Genomic DNA, 15803 nt, shown 5'->3' with positions numbered 1-15803 from the left:
GTCAGTAAGATTTTCAATGTTTTCCTCACCTAACTTAAACTCACTAAAGCTGCACTTATTTGATGAAAAAATACAGTAGCGCAGTGGTTCTCAACTCCAGTCCTCGGGACCCGCTGCTCTGCACATTTTGTATGTCTCCCTTATTTAACACACCTGAATCAGATCATCAGCTCGTTAAGAGAGACTCCATGAACTGAACTGAGTGTGTCAGATAAGAGAGACATACAAAATGTGCAGAGCAACGGGTCCCGAGGAATGGAGTTGAGAACCACTGCAGTAGCGTAATATTGTGAAATATTATTATAGTTTAAAATAACGGTTTTCAATTTGAATATATGTTAAAATGTAATTTATTCCTGTGATGGCAAAGCTGCATTTTCAGCATAATTACTCCAGTCTTCAGTGTCACATGGTCCATCAGAAATCATTCCAATATGCTGATTTGGTGTTCAAGAAACATTTCTTATTATGAATAATATATTGAAAACAGTTATGCTGCTTGATATTTTTGTGGAAACCGAGATTTTTTTTTTTTTTATGAACAATAAGTTCAAAAGAACAAAACTTTTATTTGAAACCGAAATCTTTTGTAACATTATAAATGTCTTTACTGTCAATTTTGACCAAGTGTGCCGCACACGTCCTGAAAAGTGAAGCCAAAACATGATCGGTGTAGGTCTTAAACCCCGCCCTCTCCACGTAAACGATTGGGATGCGAGCCAAACTGAAAATCCAATGACACTTGAAAAAAAGAAAATTCTGGAGACGTTTTCTGTCATTTTAGGTAGTTCTTATGCTGACAAATGTTCAAGTGTTAATTTTTCCAATAAGTTTGGTTTTAGTCATATATTTGATCATTTGATAACATCATGATTGACAGCTGTGCTAGCGATTGATTCTCCGGAAGTGGGAAATATGGGCTCCACCTCAGAATCACTACTGCGCAGACTCGGGCTCCAAATGATGTAATATTGTGGCTTCATTTTTCTACAGGGGAAGGAAGTCGTCCATATTTTTTACAGTCAATGCTTTTGATTTGAAAATAATGTATTCTTGCTAAATAAAAGGATTAATTTCTTGAAAATAAATAAATAAATCACACTGACCCCAACCCTTTAAACGTTAGTGTATAATCTGTAGCTAGAAAAACTACTGTAAGCTCCCAGACAGACGCTCACCTCTCTGTTGCCCTGGCCATTGATGTGAATGGGTGGAGGAGTCATTACTACAGAGTTCTTCATCTGTTTGTGACTGCTCTTAAACACTCGGTCTCTGTGTGGACAGGAGAAGAAGTTTAGTTTAGCTTCAGAAAGTTTACAGAATGTGAACAAATTTAGACCCCTTTCACACCACATTTTATGTCTGTAATGTAGTTCTAAAAGCAGATTCTTTTTATTTTCACATTCACAAACTATTTTTGGCCATTAAAGGTTTCCATACAAGGAAATATATTATTTTGTATAGTGAGGGAAATGTCAAGTTTATAAAATGAAATCGCTTAGAGCTCTTTTTACCCATCGGCCTCTGGGAGAATCGGAGGCAGCGTGTGTCTCCTCAGTTTTGTCTGCCCTTGTCTGTTGTCTGAGCCCAATGTGCGAACACTCTCTTGGTCTGAATCCATCTCCTGCAAGGGGTCACGACCTCTACTGGGGAGGGTGATCTTGGGCAGGGAACCCTCCTAAAGAGATATATGTCGGAAAATATGTGAAAATGTTCATGATTAGTCTGATTCTTTCTTTATTTGATCATGTCCTTCTCTTGAAGAGCTTTTAAAGTCAACATGAAACTCATTTTACTGGCACAATATTATGCATATCCACGTCAATGAAAATATTAGGTAGGTTTTTGGGGGATTTTAGTTTATTTTTGCAAAATAAGTTCAATGTTCTGATTTCATATTGACTTCATATTGACTTTGCATCTTAGAAAAATGCCTGCTTGATGTACCTTAAGAGTACGAATGGTGAACTTATCCAGGGCCACAACTCTGTCCAAGTTCTTCTCATCCATTTCCTTCATGTACATCTCATACAGCTCTTGAAGATGATGAGGGACTAGGAGACTGTGATCTGCAAAACCATCATTCACCTCAATTTTTCATAACCAAATGTATATATATATATATATATATATATATATATATATATATATATATATATATATATATATATATAATGTTTCTCTTAAATATGTTTTTATTTATTATTAAAGTAATAATTTATTTATTACTTAAATATTTTATATTAAATAATTAATCAATATTTCTTTTCATTCATTCATTCAATTGCATTACAAATATAACTATTTCTGTTTCATATAGCATCGTTTTTGCAAACTTTACTGCAACAGTTTGGCCTGATTCATCTCTAGCTGAGATTTCTGTGCTATTTCCTATTCCTACGAATGACTCACCATCGATAAACTGGCGCTGCTGCTGGATGATCTCATGGCAGAGGTGTCTGTGCTGTTCAAAACGCTGCACTACCACGTTTTTCTGTCGGATCACGTTGTCCTTGAGCAGAGCGCTTGACTGCATCTCTGCGTTCTCGATCTCCAGCTCGTGGACCTTACAGAGGAGGCAAAGCACTTCCCTCTGCTCCTCTGAGCTCACGCGGCGAGGGAGAAGCTCTTCAAGACGTCGAGATTTATCTCTCAGCTCTGCCAGGCACTGCTCAAATCCGGTCTATAGACAACAGGGGGACTATGGTCAATTACTGTGATGAGTGGCTTTATTAACACAGCTAATCATGTACAATTTATCTCCGCTTATAAGAGGAGAGAGGAAATGTATGTGGAGAAGGTAATCCCAGAATGCACTACCTATGCCGAGTGTTCCAAATGAGTCAGTTCGTTTAGGATGCTACCTTAAAAGACAGCTGCCTATGTAGGTAGCTAATGTCTTGTGAATATTTTCACCATTTTGTATTTCACTCAGTAGCTTCATCATGGCTGTGATGACAGGTATCATTACATCAATGAATCATGATTCAGTTGAAGAGATTCACCATGTAAATGAAAAATACTGGACAGTAGGAACTTTGTTTTGATGTAAAACTATATGACATATTGGAATCGTAAACATTTTAACTAGTCTCATTCATTTACATCACTAGAGAATGAAACATACAATACCCAAATTGTGTGTGATGACTTAGAAAGAAAGAAAGAAAGAAAGAAAGAAAGAAAGAATGAGAACCAGTTAATTGAAAGGAAATTTGAACTATATTGGTATGCTAAAATGAACTAGACTTGTTCCAGGGCTGGCAGAGTTATCTGAGGTGTTGATCTTCCCTCTAGTGCTTCTTAACGACATTACCTTCTGTTTTTGTATTTTCTTCTGCTCAGCCATGAGCGTGACGAGGTTCTCTCTGGCAATGGCCACCTCTTGAGTCTCTGTGCTGTCAGGCAAAGATTCTGGTGAGTCTGAGTCTTTTTCACTTTCATCTTTATTAAAAGTCTCCTTCCTCCTCTCCCCCTGCCACTTCTTTCTTCTCCTAAAGCGCTCTTGCTCCCAGCTAGATGGAGTTAGACAATATTTCAATAGCAACATATCAAACACAAACCATGCATTTATTTGAGAAAAAATAAATCAATAAAATAAAGCACAAGCACACTTTGCAACAAAACAATTCACAAAAGGAAGTTCATTAGGTCTGAAATGATAAAACAATTTATAATGTTCAATATCATAAACTTTTAGGGCCACAGTGAATTTATTTGTAATATTCAGGTGGTCTGAGTTTGTGTGCAGAATAAAGACTCACTCTGCGATTGTCAGCAGGTGTTTGGATGTGTCTATCTGGATTTCCATGTTGCTGTTGTCCAGCTCCATAAGACGCTTCCTGATGTCCATCTGCTGTCTAAACGCATCGATCAGCTGTTCCCGCAGTTGGTCCATCTCAGCCCGGCTCTGCTGAGACGAGTGAGCCTGCACCTCCGCTACAGGCAAACACAACAATCATGCTATGATGCACATTTGAAAATTGAACAGAACAGAACTAAATAGATTAGTATCTAATCTAAACAAAAATAACAATCTATTAGAATAGAATTGAATGGAATCAATTAGAAAAGAATCTAATCAAACTGAAAATAATCTATTAGAATAGAACAGAATCAATTAGAAAATAATCTAATCAAACAGAAAAGAAAATAATCAATTCAAAATCTAATCAAACAGAAAAATAATCTAATCACAGAAAATAATCAAATTAAATAAAAAACAATCTATCAGAACAGAATCAATTGGAAAAGAATCAAAATCAAACAGAAAATAATCTATAATAATAGAATAATTTAGAAAATAATCTATTACACTAGAATATAACAGAAAAAATGAAACGAATGTAATCAAAGAGAAAATCTAATTGAACAAAAAATAAATCTTTTAGAATAGAAAAAAAAAGAATTAATCAAAAAAATCATTAAAAAAAAAAATTTAATCACAGAAACGAATCTAACTGAACAGAAAATAATCTATTAGAACTGAGAAGACCAGAATCAGTCAGAAAACAATCTAGCAAAAAGAACATAATAGAATAGCATAGCATTTAATAGAATATAATCAAATAATCAACCAATCAGAACATAATCATTTGGAAAAGAATCAAAATCAAACAGAAAATAACCTAAAAGAATAGAATCATTTAGAAAATAATCTATTAGAACTGAGAAGATAATAATCTAGCAAAAAGAACAGAATAGAATACAAGAATACAGCGTAGTAGCATATAATAGAATAGAATCAATTAGAAAAGAATGTAATCGAAAAGAAAAGTTTGGAGTTCTAAGTAAACTGGAGGTGGCATGAATGGTAAATGTGACTTCCGCTGTTACCTTGAACGTGGCGGATGTCTGTTCTGTCTGGATTGATCTGTCTACTGGCCTGGTCTGCTATCTTCTTCTTCAGCCGCTGAATCTCGCTGCGCAGGTCAGAGATGATGCTGGTGTACTGGGCGATGTGATAGGACACATTCAACAGGTTTCTCTTTACCTGCAAAAGAAGAGTATAACATAGTCATCAAACTCCTCTCTGAACAGTTGGCATCACAAAATGTGTCATAAAACACCCAACAAACTTAGGCAGACTAAGCTTTAACATAACAGTCTGCATGAGTAGCATGGATGTGTGTATTTGTATATGTACTGGATGTCTTTAGTTACTCCTGTCAATCTCAATGACATGATCACATCACTCAAACACTGAATCAACTGCATCAGTGATGTTAAATATGACACCAAAAGCAAAGCACAGCACAGTTTATTGCTGTAATTTAAAACCCCATTATGTTTGCTCTTTATTGCCAGTCAACTGTTCTGTTTCTCTTCCTGCTTCTTGTTATTTTATATTAACCACTTGTTTACTGTTAATACCTTTGGGTCATTGTGACTTTGTTTGTTCTAGGACTGGGAAAGAGTGTGTGTGTGTGTGTGTGTGTGTGTGTGTGTGTGTGTGTGTGTGTGTGTGTGTGTGTGTGTGAAATATTATTACAATTTCAAAGAACAATTTTTATCTTAATATATTAAATGTCATTTATTCATGTGATGGCAAAGCTGAATATTTTAGCATCATTACTTCAGTCTTCATAGTCACATGATCATTCTAATATGCCGATTTGGTGCTCAAGAAACATTTCTTATTATTCTCAAAGTTGAAAACATTTGTGCTGCTTAATATTTTGTGGAACAGCATTTAATTGAAATTTTAATATTTTGTAACAATGTAAATGTTACAGTTACTTTTGATCAATTTAGTGCATCCTTGCGAAATTAAAGTAAAGTTCTTTTAAAAAAAAATCTTATTGACCTCAAACTTTAGAACAGTAGTGTAAGTAGGTTGTCCATTGTTTTATCATGTGTCAGACTAACCCGTGTGCGGATGCTTTTGGCACGGTCGGCATAAGTCAGGGTATTCCGTGAATCCTCGAAGGCTAGAGATGCAGGGCTTATGTGAGCAATCATCACCGTCCGACTGTTTCCTCCTAGAGAATCCTGCAGACATGACAAAACCCCGGTAAGACTACCGAAATCAAGAACAATCTCCCATGAGCTTCTCTGTTCATGAAGAATCATATAGCTGTACCTTGAGCAATCGTGTGAGCTTGCTGTCTCTATAGTTGACGTATTTGTTGCCATTCTTTTCACTCAAAGCATTGATGCAGTTCCCCAGCGCGAGCAGAGAACGGTTGATATGAGCGCCCTCTTTTAACCTCTGACCTCTGTTCTGTGTCTGTAAGCATAAAACAGTAGTTATTGCACAAAGATGTTCAACTAATCGTCTACATGTGGGTTAGGGAGTCTGTTAAAGCTTCCAGCAGGGGGCGCTCTCGTATCTCTCATTCTCTGAATAGTTGTGCAACAGGCTTGTCATCCTCATCAATAGAGAACAAACAGCCACTCATGTTTCTGAGCAACAATACCCCATCAGCAGAAACAACGTGATCTGCTTTTGTGCCTGTCACATGCATGTTTAAACCCACAGGGTGCCTGAGTGATTTTTAACTGTTTCCATGGCAAATTCATGGCATGCTCTCTAAATGCGCTCTCTCATGTAATTTTGTCCAGACTCATGCTGTGAGTGGAAATGACACTTTATTATAAAACATGATTCACATATATCTCATCAAAAACACCTGACTTGACTTGTGGAGGTGTCTCATGCATAATAAGATATTTTAATACTGAACAATTATTTTCATTTTAGACGGCTTCATTTTCCCACCAAGTTTATCACCGATAGTTAAATCACTCTTGGAATTGTTCCCACGTCACTGGCTGATTTATGATTCTGAATATATTTGAAGCCAACTGTGCCAGCTTTTATGCAAGAAGAAAGATTGATAGCTTTGATATTAATGATTATCAAATTTATGGACATACGTCCGAGCTCACCAACTGTGCTTTTACGTAACTTCTGAATGATGAATAGACCTTTATGTCTCGCACCTACAAATATCCCACCTCCTCGCACGCAAACACATCATACCTGTGAAGCCCGTTCAGACCCTGCTAAATCGATCATGAAGAGTCGCGCAAATCGCACTTCCTGCAGGATGTCTCGACATCGGCTCTGTTGTCGCACGACCACCTGCAGCACAGCGTGAGAACGAGAAGACGTCTGATTGGCTGCTGTCGGCTCTTGAGTCCTCTGCTTGTTTCCTTTCACTAACAACTCCATGATCTGAGCGAGAGAGAAAAAGAGAGCTGTATACAACAACATTTATACACAGTACCGTTCAAAAGTTTGGGTTGTAAAGATTTTTAAACCAAAACTCCATTTATTTGATGAAAAATATGTGACCCTGGATCACAAAACCAGTCACAAGTCGCACGGGTATATTTGTGGCAATAGCCAACAATACATTGAATGGGTCAAAATGATAGATTTTTCTTTTATGTCAAAAATCATTAGGATATTAAGTAAAGATCATGTTCCATGAAGATATGGATATTTAGATATTTCTACCGTAAATATATAAAACATTTATTTTTGTGAGTGACTGCAGCACAATCGCGAACATAAAAGGACAACTTTAAAGGCGATTTTCTCAATGTTTTGATTTTTTTGCACCCTCAGATTCCAGATTTCCAAATAGTTTTATCTCGGTCAAATATTGTCCTGTCGTAATAAACCACACATCAATGGAAAGCTTATTTATTCAGATTTCACGTGATGTATACATCTCAATTTCAAAAAATGTACCCATGTGACTGGTTTTGTGGTCCAGGGTCATTATGGAAATGTCATTACAATGTAAAATAGCTGTTTTCTATTTTAATATATTTTAAAATATAATTTATTCATGTGATGTCAAAGCTGAATTTTCAGCATACTTACTGCAGTCTTCAGAGTCACATGATCCTTCAGAAATCATTATAATATGCTGATTTAGTGCACAAGAAAAATTTCTTCTTATACATTTTAAAAGCAGTTGTGCTGCTAAATATTTTTGCGCAAACCGTCAAGCATTTTTTCAGGATTTTTGGATGAAAGGAAAGGTTTTTGTAACATTATAAATGTCTTTCCGGTCACATTTGATCAATTTAATGTGAACTTGCTGAAAATAAATCTTACTGACCCCAAACTATTGAAAGGTAGTGTAACTTTAAACCATAAATATTACTTTATTAGGACCAACGTTGAGGGTAACACGTCACAATTAACATGCATTTAATAAGAAATAAGGGGTGATAGTTTTAAGGGTAAAACAGGTGATATATTTATTTTCAATGAAGTGGCATAGTATTAACTGACTTGTTTAAATACTGATGCACATATATTTTGAAGAAAGTGTCAGCCATCTTAAGGTGAGAAAAAGTTACTTTATTTTTAAAAAAAATCTGAAATTAACATCTTATGTTACCATTTGTTATATATGCAACATATACATAGTTTTTAAAATTAACATTCCTCAGCACCGTCTACTGTATCAGTATTTACTTTTAAAAAGTTTCATTTTTTCTCAAAATGCTTGTGAAGTAACATGGGGTAAAACAAATGTGTCTAACTAACCTCTCTTGCATTAATAGTGGAAACCTCTGTGATTCCTGCGACCTGTATCTCTCCCTTTGAGTCCTCTCTCAGGTCCAGGAACCCAGATGATGGATTCAGTAAGTCTCTTATCATCTCATTGTAGATCTGGAACACAAGGGTAAAGACCATGCTTAGATTTCAAGATTACCACCATTGTTTATGCATGAACAGTAATGCGTTTGACATTTACATTCATGAATCTGACAGATGCTTTTATCTGAGCTGACTTGACGCGCATAAATATCAGAATGTGCCATCTGTGACCTTTCCATTGCTAGAACCATGCTGTACCAGTTGAGCACATTGACAAATGCTATAATTTATGAAATTTGAATGGAATTACTGACAAAAGACCATTGAATTATTGAACATTTAGTACACAGTGCGGTCATGACTCATTTTCCTTAAGTGAATGGTCTGAAGTCAACTAGTTACCACATGAACATGCATTCATCTCACAACACTTTTCAGATTTTCAACGCCAAAACGCTAATGTGTATTAATTTCAAAGGTAATTCATACAATCAAAATTCATAATCTGCTGCATAAACTGTCATATACAGTACTTTCAGGATGCTAATGGAGAAATGAATGTGGGATTTAATGTTTCAGAATATTTCAATAAGCTTCATTCAACCCGGTTTAGAACAAGGCCACATCCTGAGCGCCATCTGCGGTCGCCTCAAAAGCTCTCAAATTAAGTCGTCCCGAACGTAATATTTCATTACTGTCAGTGAGGTCACTGTGATGTGCCGTAAGCATGTGATAATTTTAGGGTGACTCTGATGGAATGAAAAGAAGCCATTGACAGAGGAAGAGTAGAAGACCTGCTATAGATGTAGATGGATGGAAAGAGAAAAAAGTGAAAGGGTAAACCGGGAGGTCGGAACCTAAACCTCAGAAGCCGAGAATAAAAACGCGTTCTCTCCAGGGAAGCATCCCCTTGAGCATTTGGACGGCCCAAAGTAAACAGGAGTTTTAAAGTGAAGGTGTAAGAAAAGCGGAGGACAGGAGAGCATTGTGCTATTTACTGAAGGTTGCTCTTTCCCTGTGTGGACGGAGTGGTTTACTCATAGGTCTGCACATCCCAAACACCCCTTTAACCTAAAGAAAACAGTTATCTGTGTTTATGTGTGTATGTTAAGATGCTTGAGCAAGTGTGTGTGCGCGTGTGTTTGTGTGTGTGCATGAATGTATATAATGTACAATCATCCTACTGAAATATTTAGTGATGCATACTCCACTTTTTTTACATACAGTTTACTTGCATAGCAGTGAAGATTATACAAGCATGCCAATAAAAAAAGTCAGCTACAGGGTATATGTTTGTGTATGTTTGTGCAAAATTGCTCCCAAGGCATTGTTGTGAGGTTACTAGGAATTCTGAGTGATTGCCATATAGCTGTGTGGTTGCTAGGGTGTTATGGGTGGGTTCTAGGGTGTTGCAAGGTGGTTAAGTCAAAGGAGCTCCCTCTCAAGTCTATATGATATTCTGGTCTCTAGATATGACTTGGGTACCTCCTTTATTGTACATCTGTTTTTGCAGTTTATCTCCCAGTGCTCCAGTTTAGCCCTCAAACACAATAGCCTTGTCCTGTTTTTGACAGCTGATGCATGTGCATTTGAGATCACTTGTTCGAGCTGACAGGAGCATCACTTCAATTCTCAGTGTTTTTTTTTTTTGCTTTTCTCACTGTCTCACATACTTTCTCGACAGTCTCATTGCCCATTTTGTCAATCAAAGTCTGTTCAGCAGCATTTCTGTAGTGTCTGCCACTGATGCCTGACGTGTTTTTTCTCCTTTACAATGATAAAAGTGCAACAATATCCATGCAGTGTTCAAACATCAATTCTTGTCTTTTGTAGAAACCTAGTTGACTGTGCTTTTCTTTTTGAATGTACTTGAGCCTTACACTGTGTCCTAACCAAGCACATTGTGACAAGTTTCATAGCTAAAAAATGTGTCTGTCCACATAATCAGGGCTTGACATTAACTTTTTTTGCTCACCAGCCACAGTGGCTAGTGGATTTCCAAAGTGTCACTTTTTCCAAGTTCCAGCATTTTCAACTAGCCAAAATTTTCACATCGATACAATGGGGATTTTTATTTTTGAAAAACTGCCATATAAATATTTTTATTATCATCTCATAATTTGGCAGCATGTACATTAGGCTGCTGTCACTTTAAGACCTGACGCACAGATCCATTATACTGTTACACAAATGCGTTTTCTTTCTCAACTGTTTACGTTCACTTAAAACACCACTGTGTTTACATGAATACTCGCAAAGACCGCCATTTTGACATTATTTTGTGTGTATTTGATTACTTAAGCGCAATAAGCAGCGAAAAAGAACACAATTTAGCACTGAGAGGTGGCTTTATGTGCACACTCTTTGGGTGTGAGAAACTCTGAAAATGAGTATTGTTTCAGATATTTCAGTATCGATATGTATTGAAAAAACAATATTTTTGACAACACTACATTGCTCTTAGTTTATTACTTCAGATATTTCAAAATTCAACCCGCCAAAGTGGCTAGTAGGAGTGACTGCGGTACACGGGTGTTATTGTCAAGCCCTGCACATAATGTAACAAAGTTACAGCTTGAGACAATTGTAAAACACTTGGTACAAGATACATGGATCTAGGGTGAATAAATACATGAAAAAAGGACAGTTAGAAGCTTGTAAGTGTGACAGAGTCATCAATAATAGATCTTTTCATTATTTGGACAGTCACATAAAAGCATAGTGATTTGTTTCTAGGCTAGCACAGTGGGGGATCAAGGATGCATGCATTTGTTTTGAGTAAACTTTGAACAAGTCCATCACAACTCTGAGGGAATAAGCTTTCTCGTATCAATACAACACCACCGTAATCAAAGATGCTGAGATAGTCGCTAAGCCGACAAGATTACCCCTCCCTCACGCAAACAGATCTGATAAACAGACATGCTTTCAGACTCTCCTCACGGGCCTGATGATTATCTTATCACATAACACTTAAGCCGTCACCCTTTTTTATAATGTTTAGAACTGAATGAGGGCAATTTACTATACTATCTGCATTTATTTAGCATGGCAGTAGGGTGACGGTCTCTTTACATGGTCGGTATAGAACCTCCAGGTGATATCGGAGCAAAAAACAAAAAAAAACAAGTGGCTGCTAAAACCCTATTAAGCAACCAAATAAAGATCTCACCTCCAAGTAGGACATCGAGACGCTGTACTGCATGTCATCGCTGGTTTCTTCGATGACTTTGAACAGGTCGTTTAATGTGCGAACGTAGATACCAGGTTCTCTGTCTGTTCCCAGCATAGTGTAAGTCTTCCCACAACCTGTACACATATATATGCTTAATGGGACCACAATTTACAATCATTTAATAAATAAAATAGAATAAAAATCATAAAATAGTGACCCAATACAATACAATACAAAAATAAATAAAACGTGCTTAAACATCAAACATAGACTATTATTAATTAGTTGCATTTTATTACTTGCAATATCCTTTTACTCATGCTGTCTGTGACACAGAACAGGCCTACCTCTCTTTTCATAAATGTGAAATAATTGTAGATAATAAGCATATGTTCATCAGCATGACATAAACAAGGCACAGGTGTGAGATGAGTCATAGTGAGTGAAACAGGTGGCTTTTATCCCCGTCAGGTTGAGCACAGCTTTATTTAGCCACGGCCACAGACAGGAACAGTCAGTAAGAGTCACTCTGAGGACAGATTAGAGCACACGAGTACGAGAACCAGACCTGCTTTCCAGGAATTAACTTTTATTCAATTCAAAGGCGCATAAAACATCTTTAATTAAGGTATTTTGGGGTGAAATATTATCTAATAATGTGTTTTTGACAGCAGCGGAATTAAGTGAGCTAGGTGAACATATAATACATATTTAGAAACATCAATAAATTATTATGTGCTATAGTTGGCACTGGTGTGGTCTTTTTGTGGAGTCAGTGCATGTGACTTTGTTGATTGAAGCTGCTCTTTAAGTAGGAGGAAAGAAGATCAGGGTGATAATCTGTGTGTCCTAGTCGTGCTCGGGTGTCTGTGATTTTTACTACTTTGGCCATATGGCCATTGTGGATGTCATTTCAGTGTAAGAACAAAAAATTATATACTGCTTAGCCCTAGGTATGATCTGGTACTGACCTGTGGGTCCGTAGGCAAAAACAGTGGCATTGTAGCCTGATATGAGGCCCTCAATCAAGCCTTTAGTGGTGGATCTGTACACCTCGTCCTGAGGAAAATACATTTAAAACATTAAAACATGTTTAACTGAAGCCATAAATGCACATAAAGTCATACACAAATACACATATAAACGTGATTTTTTTGTTTTGAAAGCGTATTACATTTTGTAGTTACACATGCTTCAAACTGATCCGCCCTTACAAACAAAACAAAAAAAAAACACAGAACTAGCTTGCCTGCGTGGCTGTATAATCGAAGGCCACATCAAACATATAAGTCTTCTCTCTGGATCGATGAGCTCGAAGAATATCATCTGGATCTTCCATGGGGTCCATTAACACCACCATCTGAAAAGGAGGGAAAGAAAAAACATGAATAAGAGTATTACATCTGGTTATATGTTTTAAGCTTTTATATGCCCTGCATATACTGAGTGTATATCAAAACCATTTTAGCCTTTTACTCACCGCCTGACAACACGCTTTACTGGTAATAACCTCTATCTATCACCTCACATTAACTACTAAGGCCATTTACTTCGGTTATAGTGACACGGAGTGTCCTAAAACACCTCTAAATAGAAATTTCATAATGGGTCCACATGAAAGATACGGCCAGTGTGGCTTAAAAGCAGGAGGTATAAGTGCATCGTGATGGAAGTCACCAAACCTAATTTAGTTCCCATTTTTACATCTACAGTACATCTAAATTTTGGACAAAATGGTCCTAATGGAGGTCAACGCCATTCAATGGAGCACAGGGGTGGTTCCAGAGCCCTACAGGATCTGACTGGAAGCCAATGTTCTTATCAGTCAGGGCTCGTGAAAACACACCAATATCGTTTGATGACCCGTCCAAACACAGCGTTCTCTTTGAAGCCTTGAAATTGAAATGCAACAGAGGAGATCTGACTTTTAAAAGAGGCAATTATAGTGGCACACAATGCAAACATAGAGACGTTCTCTACAAACAGAGGAAGGAGAAAAGACTGGCTGAGAAAACTAACGATAGAAAGGTGGAGAAAAGGTGAAAAGGACAAAAAGGGCATGTCTCATTGCATTTGTCCAAGGGATTGAACAAACTGTTAATGTACTGTTTTATAGTTATATCTTATGGAGAGAGAGATACTCTGCCATTCAAAAGTTTGGAAAACAGTTTAACAGTAATAATATTTCACAATTGTACTGTTTTAACTATATTTTTGTTGAAATAAATGCAACCTTGGTGAGCATAAGAGACTTCTTTCAAAAACATTAACACATCTCCCCGACCCCACACTTTTGGATGGTAGTGTGCACTGTACTGTATATCTATGCATTTATTAGCGACCTGCTTAGCTTATTGCCATGTCGCTTAAGGAAACATCTTCCAAGAATATGAATGCACATGAGTCAGATGCATGTGTGTGTTGATGCACCATGTGCGGTTTTTCCCGAGGGTTTTACTTACGAAGGGTGCAGTGATCGTGCTCTCAGCCATATGGTCCACGAGTTTATGTTATCTCATCATTCACACAGTGACAGCTGTAGAGTGGCAGTTTGGCCAGTCCTAATGTTCTTAAGATACCAGTGCCAGTATAGTTTACGTGGCACGAGAGAATAATGCACTGTAATCAGTACTGGATCACAGATCAAGTTCCACTCACCTAAAATGGTCCATGCTCTTGATAAAGGCCAGTACTGTACACCTACTGTATGTTCTCATGTAATGTCACCACTGGATAAAGGGACCAATGAAGTTCATGTGAAAATGGTCAATGATCTTTAACAGATAGTTTGACCCTGAAACTAATCAGATGCATTGTAGGGTAGAAACGCATTCATCTTCCACTGGTCTTTTAATTACTTTTCTCGCTAGAGTCCCTGAGTGCTTTGGTTTAATCATACCTGTGCAAATAAACCCTATGGCAATCAATGTACCATGAGGACCAATGGAAAAGCCACTGTCATAGAGTTCTTTCCGAAAGACGTTTGATTGCTACTAAGCAACCATTCAAATAAGAGATAAAAGACAGAGTTGACAGGAAAACAGGAAAGTACACGTCCAGGTGATACCGCAGGCTAACTCTATCAAGGGCATGAAGTATATGAATTATCAGGTAGCTGATATCTACTTTGAGAACGTGTTTTTTTTTTTTTTTTATTATATGCGCATTATTGATGACCCCATTTTATAGACCTTATGTAGCCCCGCCCCTTTTCAGCGCTGCGCTCTTTAATGTCTTTTGACTTCCGGTCTGTATTTTCACAGTGATTTTGCATGTTTATTAATGAACGGCTCGTTTTAAAATCTTCCCGGTCGACTGACATTTGTTTAGTCATCTGCTTTAAACATTACAGTCCTCATGGTAACTTTCGTTAACTTTACATTAAGTAAATCCACTTCAAAAAGTAATTACTCCTGGACAGCATTGCCATAAAAATATACAGAGCGACCGCAAAAACGGAAATTAAAAGACAATATTCTAAAGATGGCGGCGCCCTCGTTTCGCTGGCGCATATGGTCTATATAAATTGCATTTCAAAATTCAAATGAACAAATCAAAAGTAAACAAAACACTAGCTTGCAGGGTCAAGTAATTGTCGAGATCTTTAATGTCTTATTTGTCTTATTTGGAAATTAAATTAAATGGAGAGCAGATGGAGACTTTTTTCTTAAGCCTGATGCTTCAGACCGTCAAAAAAAGACAATTATTTAGAAATGAATTAAAAAAAAATTCAGAAATAAAAAATAAACAAATATATAGAAATCAATCAATAAATATTAATAAAGAAATCTAAAAAAGAAATCAAGACATTTAAAAATTACTTTTTAACAAAAAAAAAAAAGAAAACACATTTCTCACAAAGACAAAATGAGCTATCCACATTTATTTTATAGCTTTACAGTCTGTCTGTATGCCAATAATTGTCTAAATGATTGACTCGATCTACCCCATTTATGTTTTGATCATTGTTCTGAATTCGATCAGGATGTAGTCTTTGACAAAAACGGGATTTTCTAAGCTTTTTGCTCAAAATTAATGCTTTTTTTTATGAAACTTACCCAC

The 15803-nt window shown here is 36.8% G+C and overlaps 1 protein-coding gene across 1 annotated transcript in view; it reads right to left on the bottom strand.

Moving 5' to 3' along the window:
• The window catches only part of kif19 (kinesin family member 19), a 44076-nt gene that overhangs the window by 8466 nt on the left and 19807 nt on the right, over positions 1–15803 (bottom strand). The window contains exons 3-16 of the mRNA XM_079851460.1: positions 12991–13101; positions 12713–12800; positions 11739–11875; positions 8513–8638; positions 6986–7180; positions 6083–6229; positions 5869–5991; positions 4837–4993; positions 3765–3939; positions 3317–3515; positions 2413–2683; positions 1948–2069; positions 1515–1678; positions 1179–1272 (exon numbers count right to left, since the gene is read on the bottom strand). Of these exons, the coding sequence (XP_079707586.1) occupies positions 1179–1272; positions 1515–1678; positions 1948–2069; positions 2413–2683; positions 3317–3515; positions 3765–3939; positions 4837–4993; positions 5869–5991; positions 6083–6229; positions 6986–7180; positions 8513–8638; positions 11739–11875; positions 12713–12800; positions 12991–13101 (2109 nt within the window). The remainder of the gene's footprint in view (positions 1–1178; positions 1273–1514; positions 1679–1947; positions 2070–2412; positions 2684–3316; positions 3516–3764; positions 3940–4836; positions 4994–5868; positions 5992–6082; positions 6230–6985; positions 7181–8512; positions 8639–11738; positions 11876–12712; positions 12801–12990; positions 13102–15803) is intronic.

This window comes from Squalius cephalus (genome assembly GCF_949319135.1).
Source record: "Squalius cephalus genome assembly, chromosome: 19".
Classification (NCBI taxonomy): Eukaryota; Metazoa; Chordata; class Actinopteri; order Cypriniformes; family Leuciscidae; genus Squalius; species Squalius cephalus.
The sequence above is the reverse complement of the archived record's forward strand: the minus strand, read 5'-3'. Positions and strand labels throughout refer to the sequence as shown.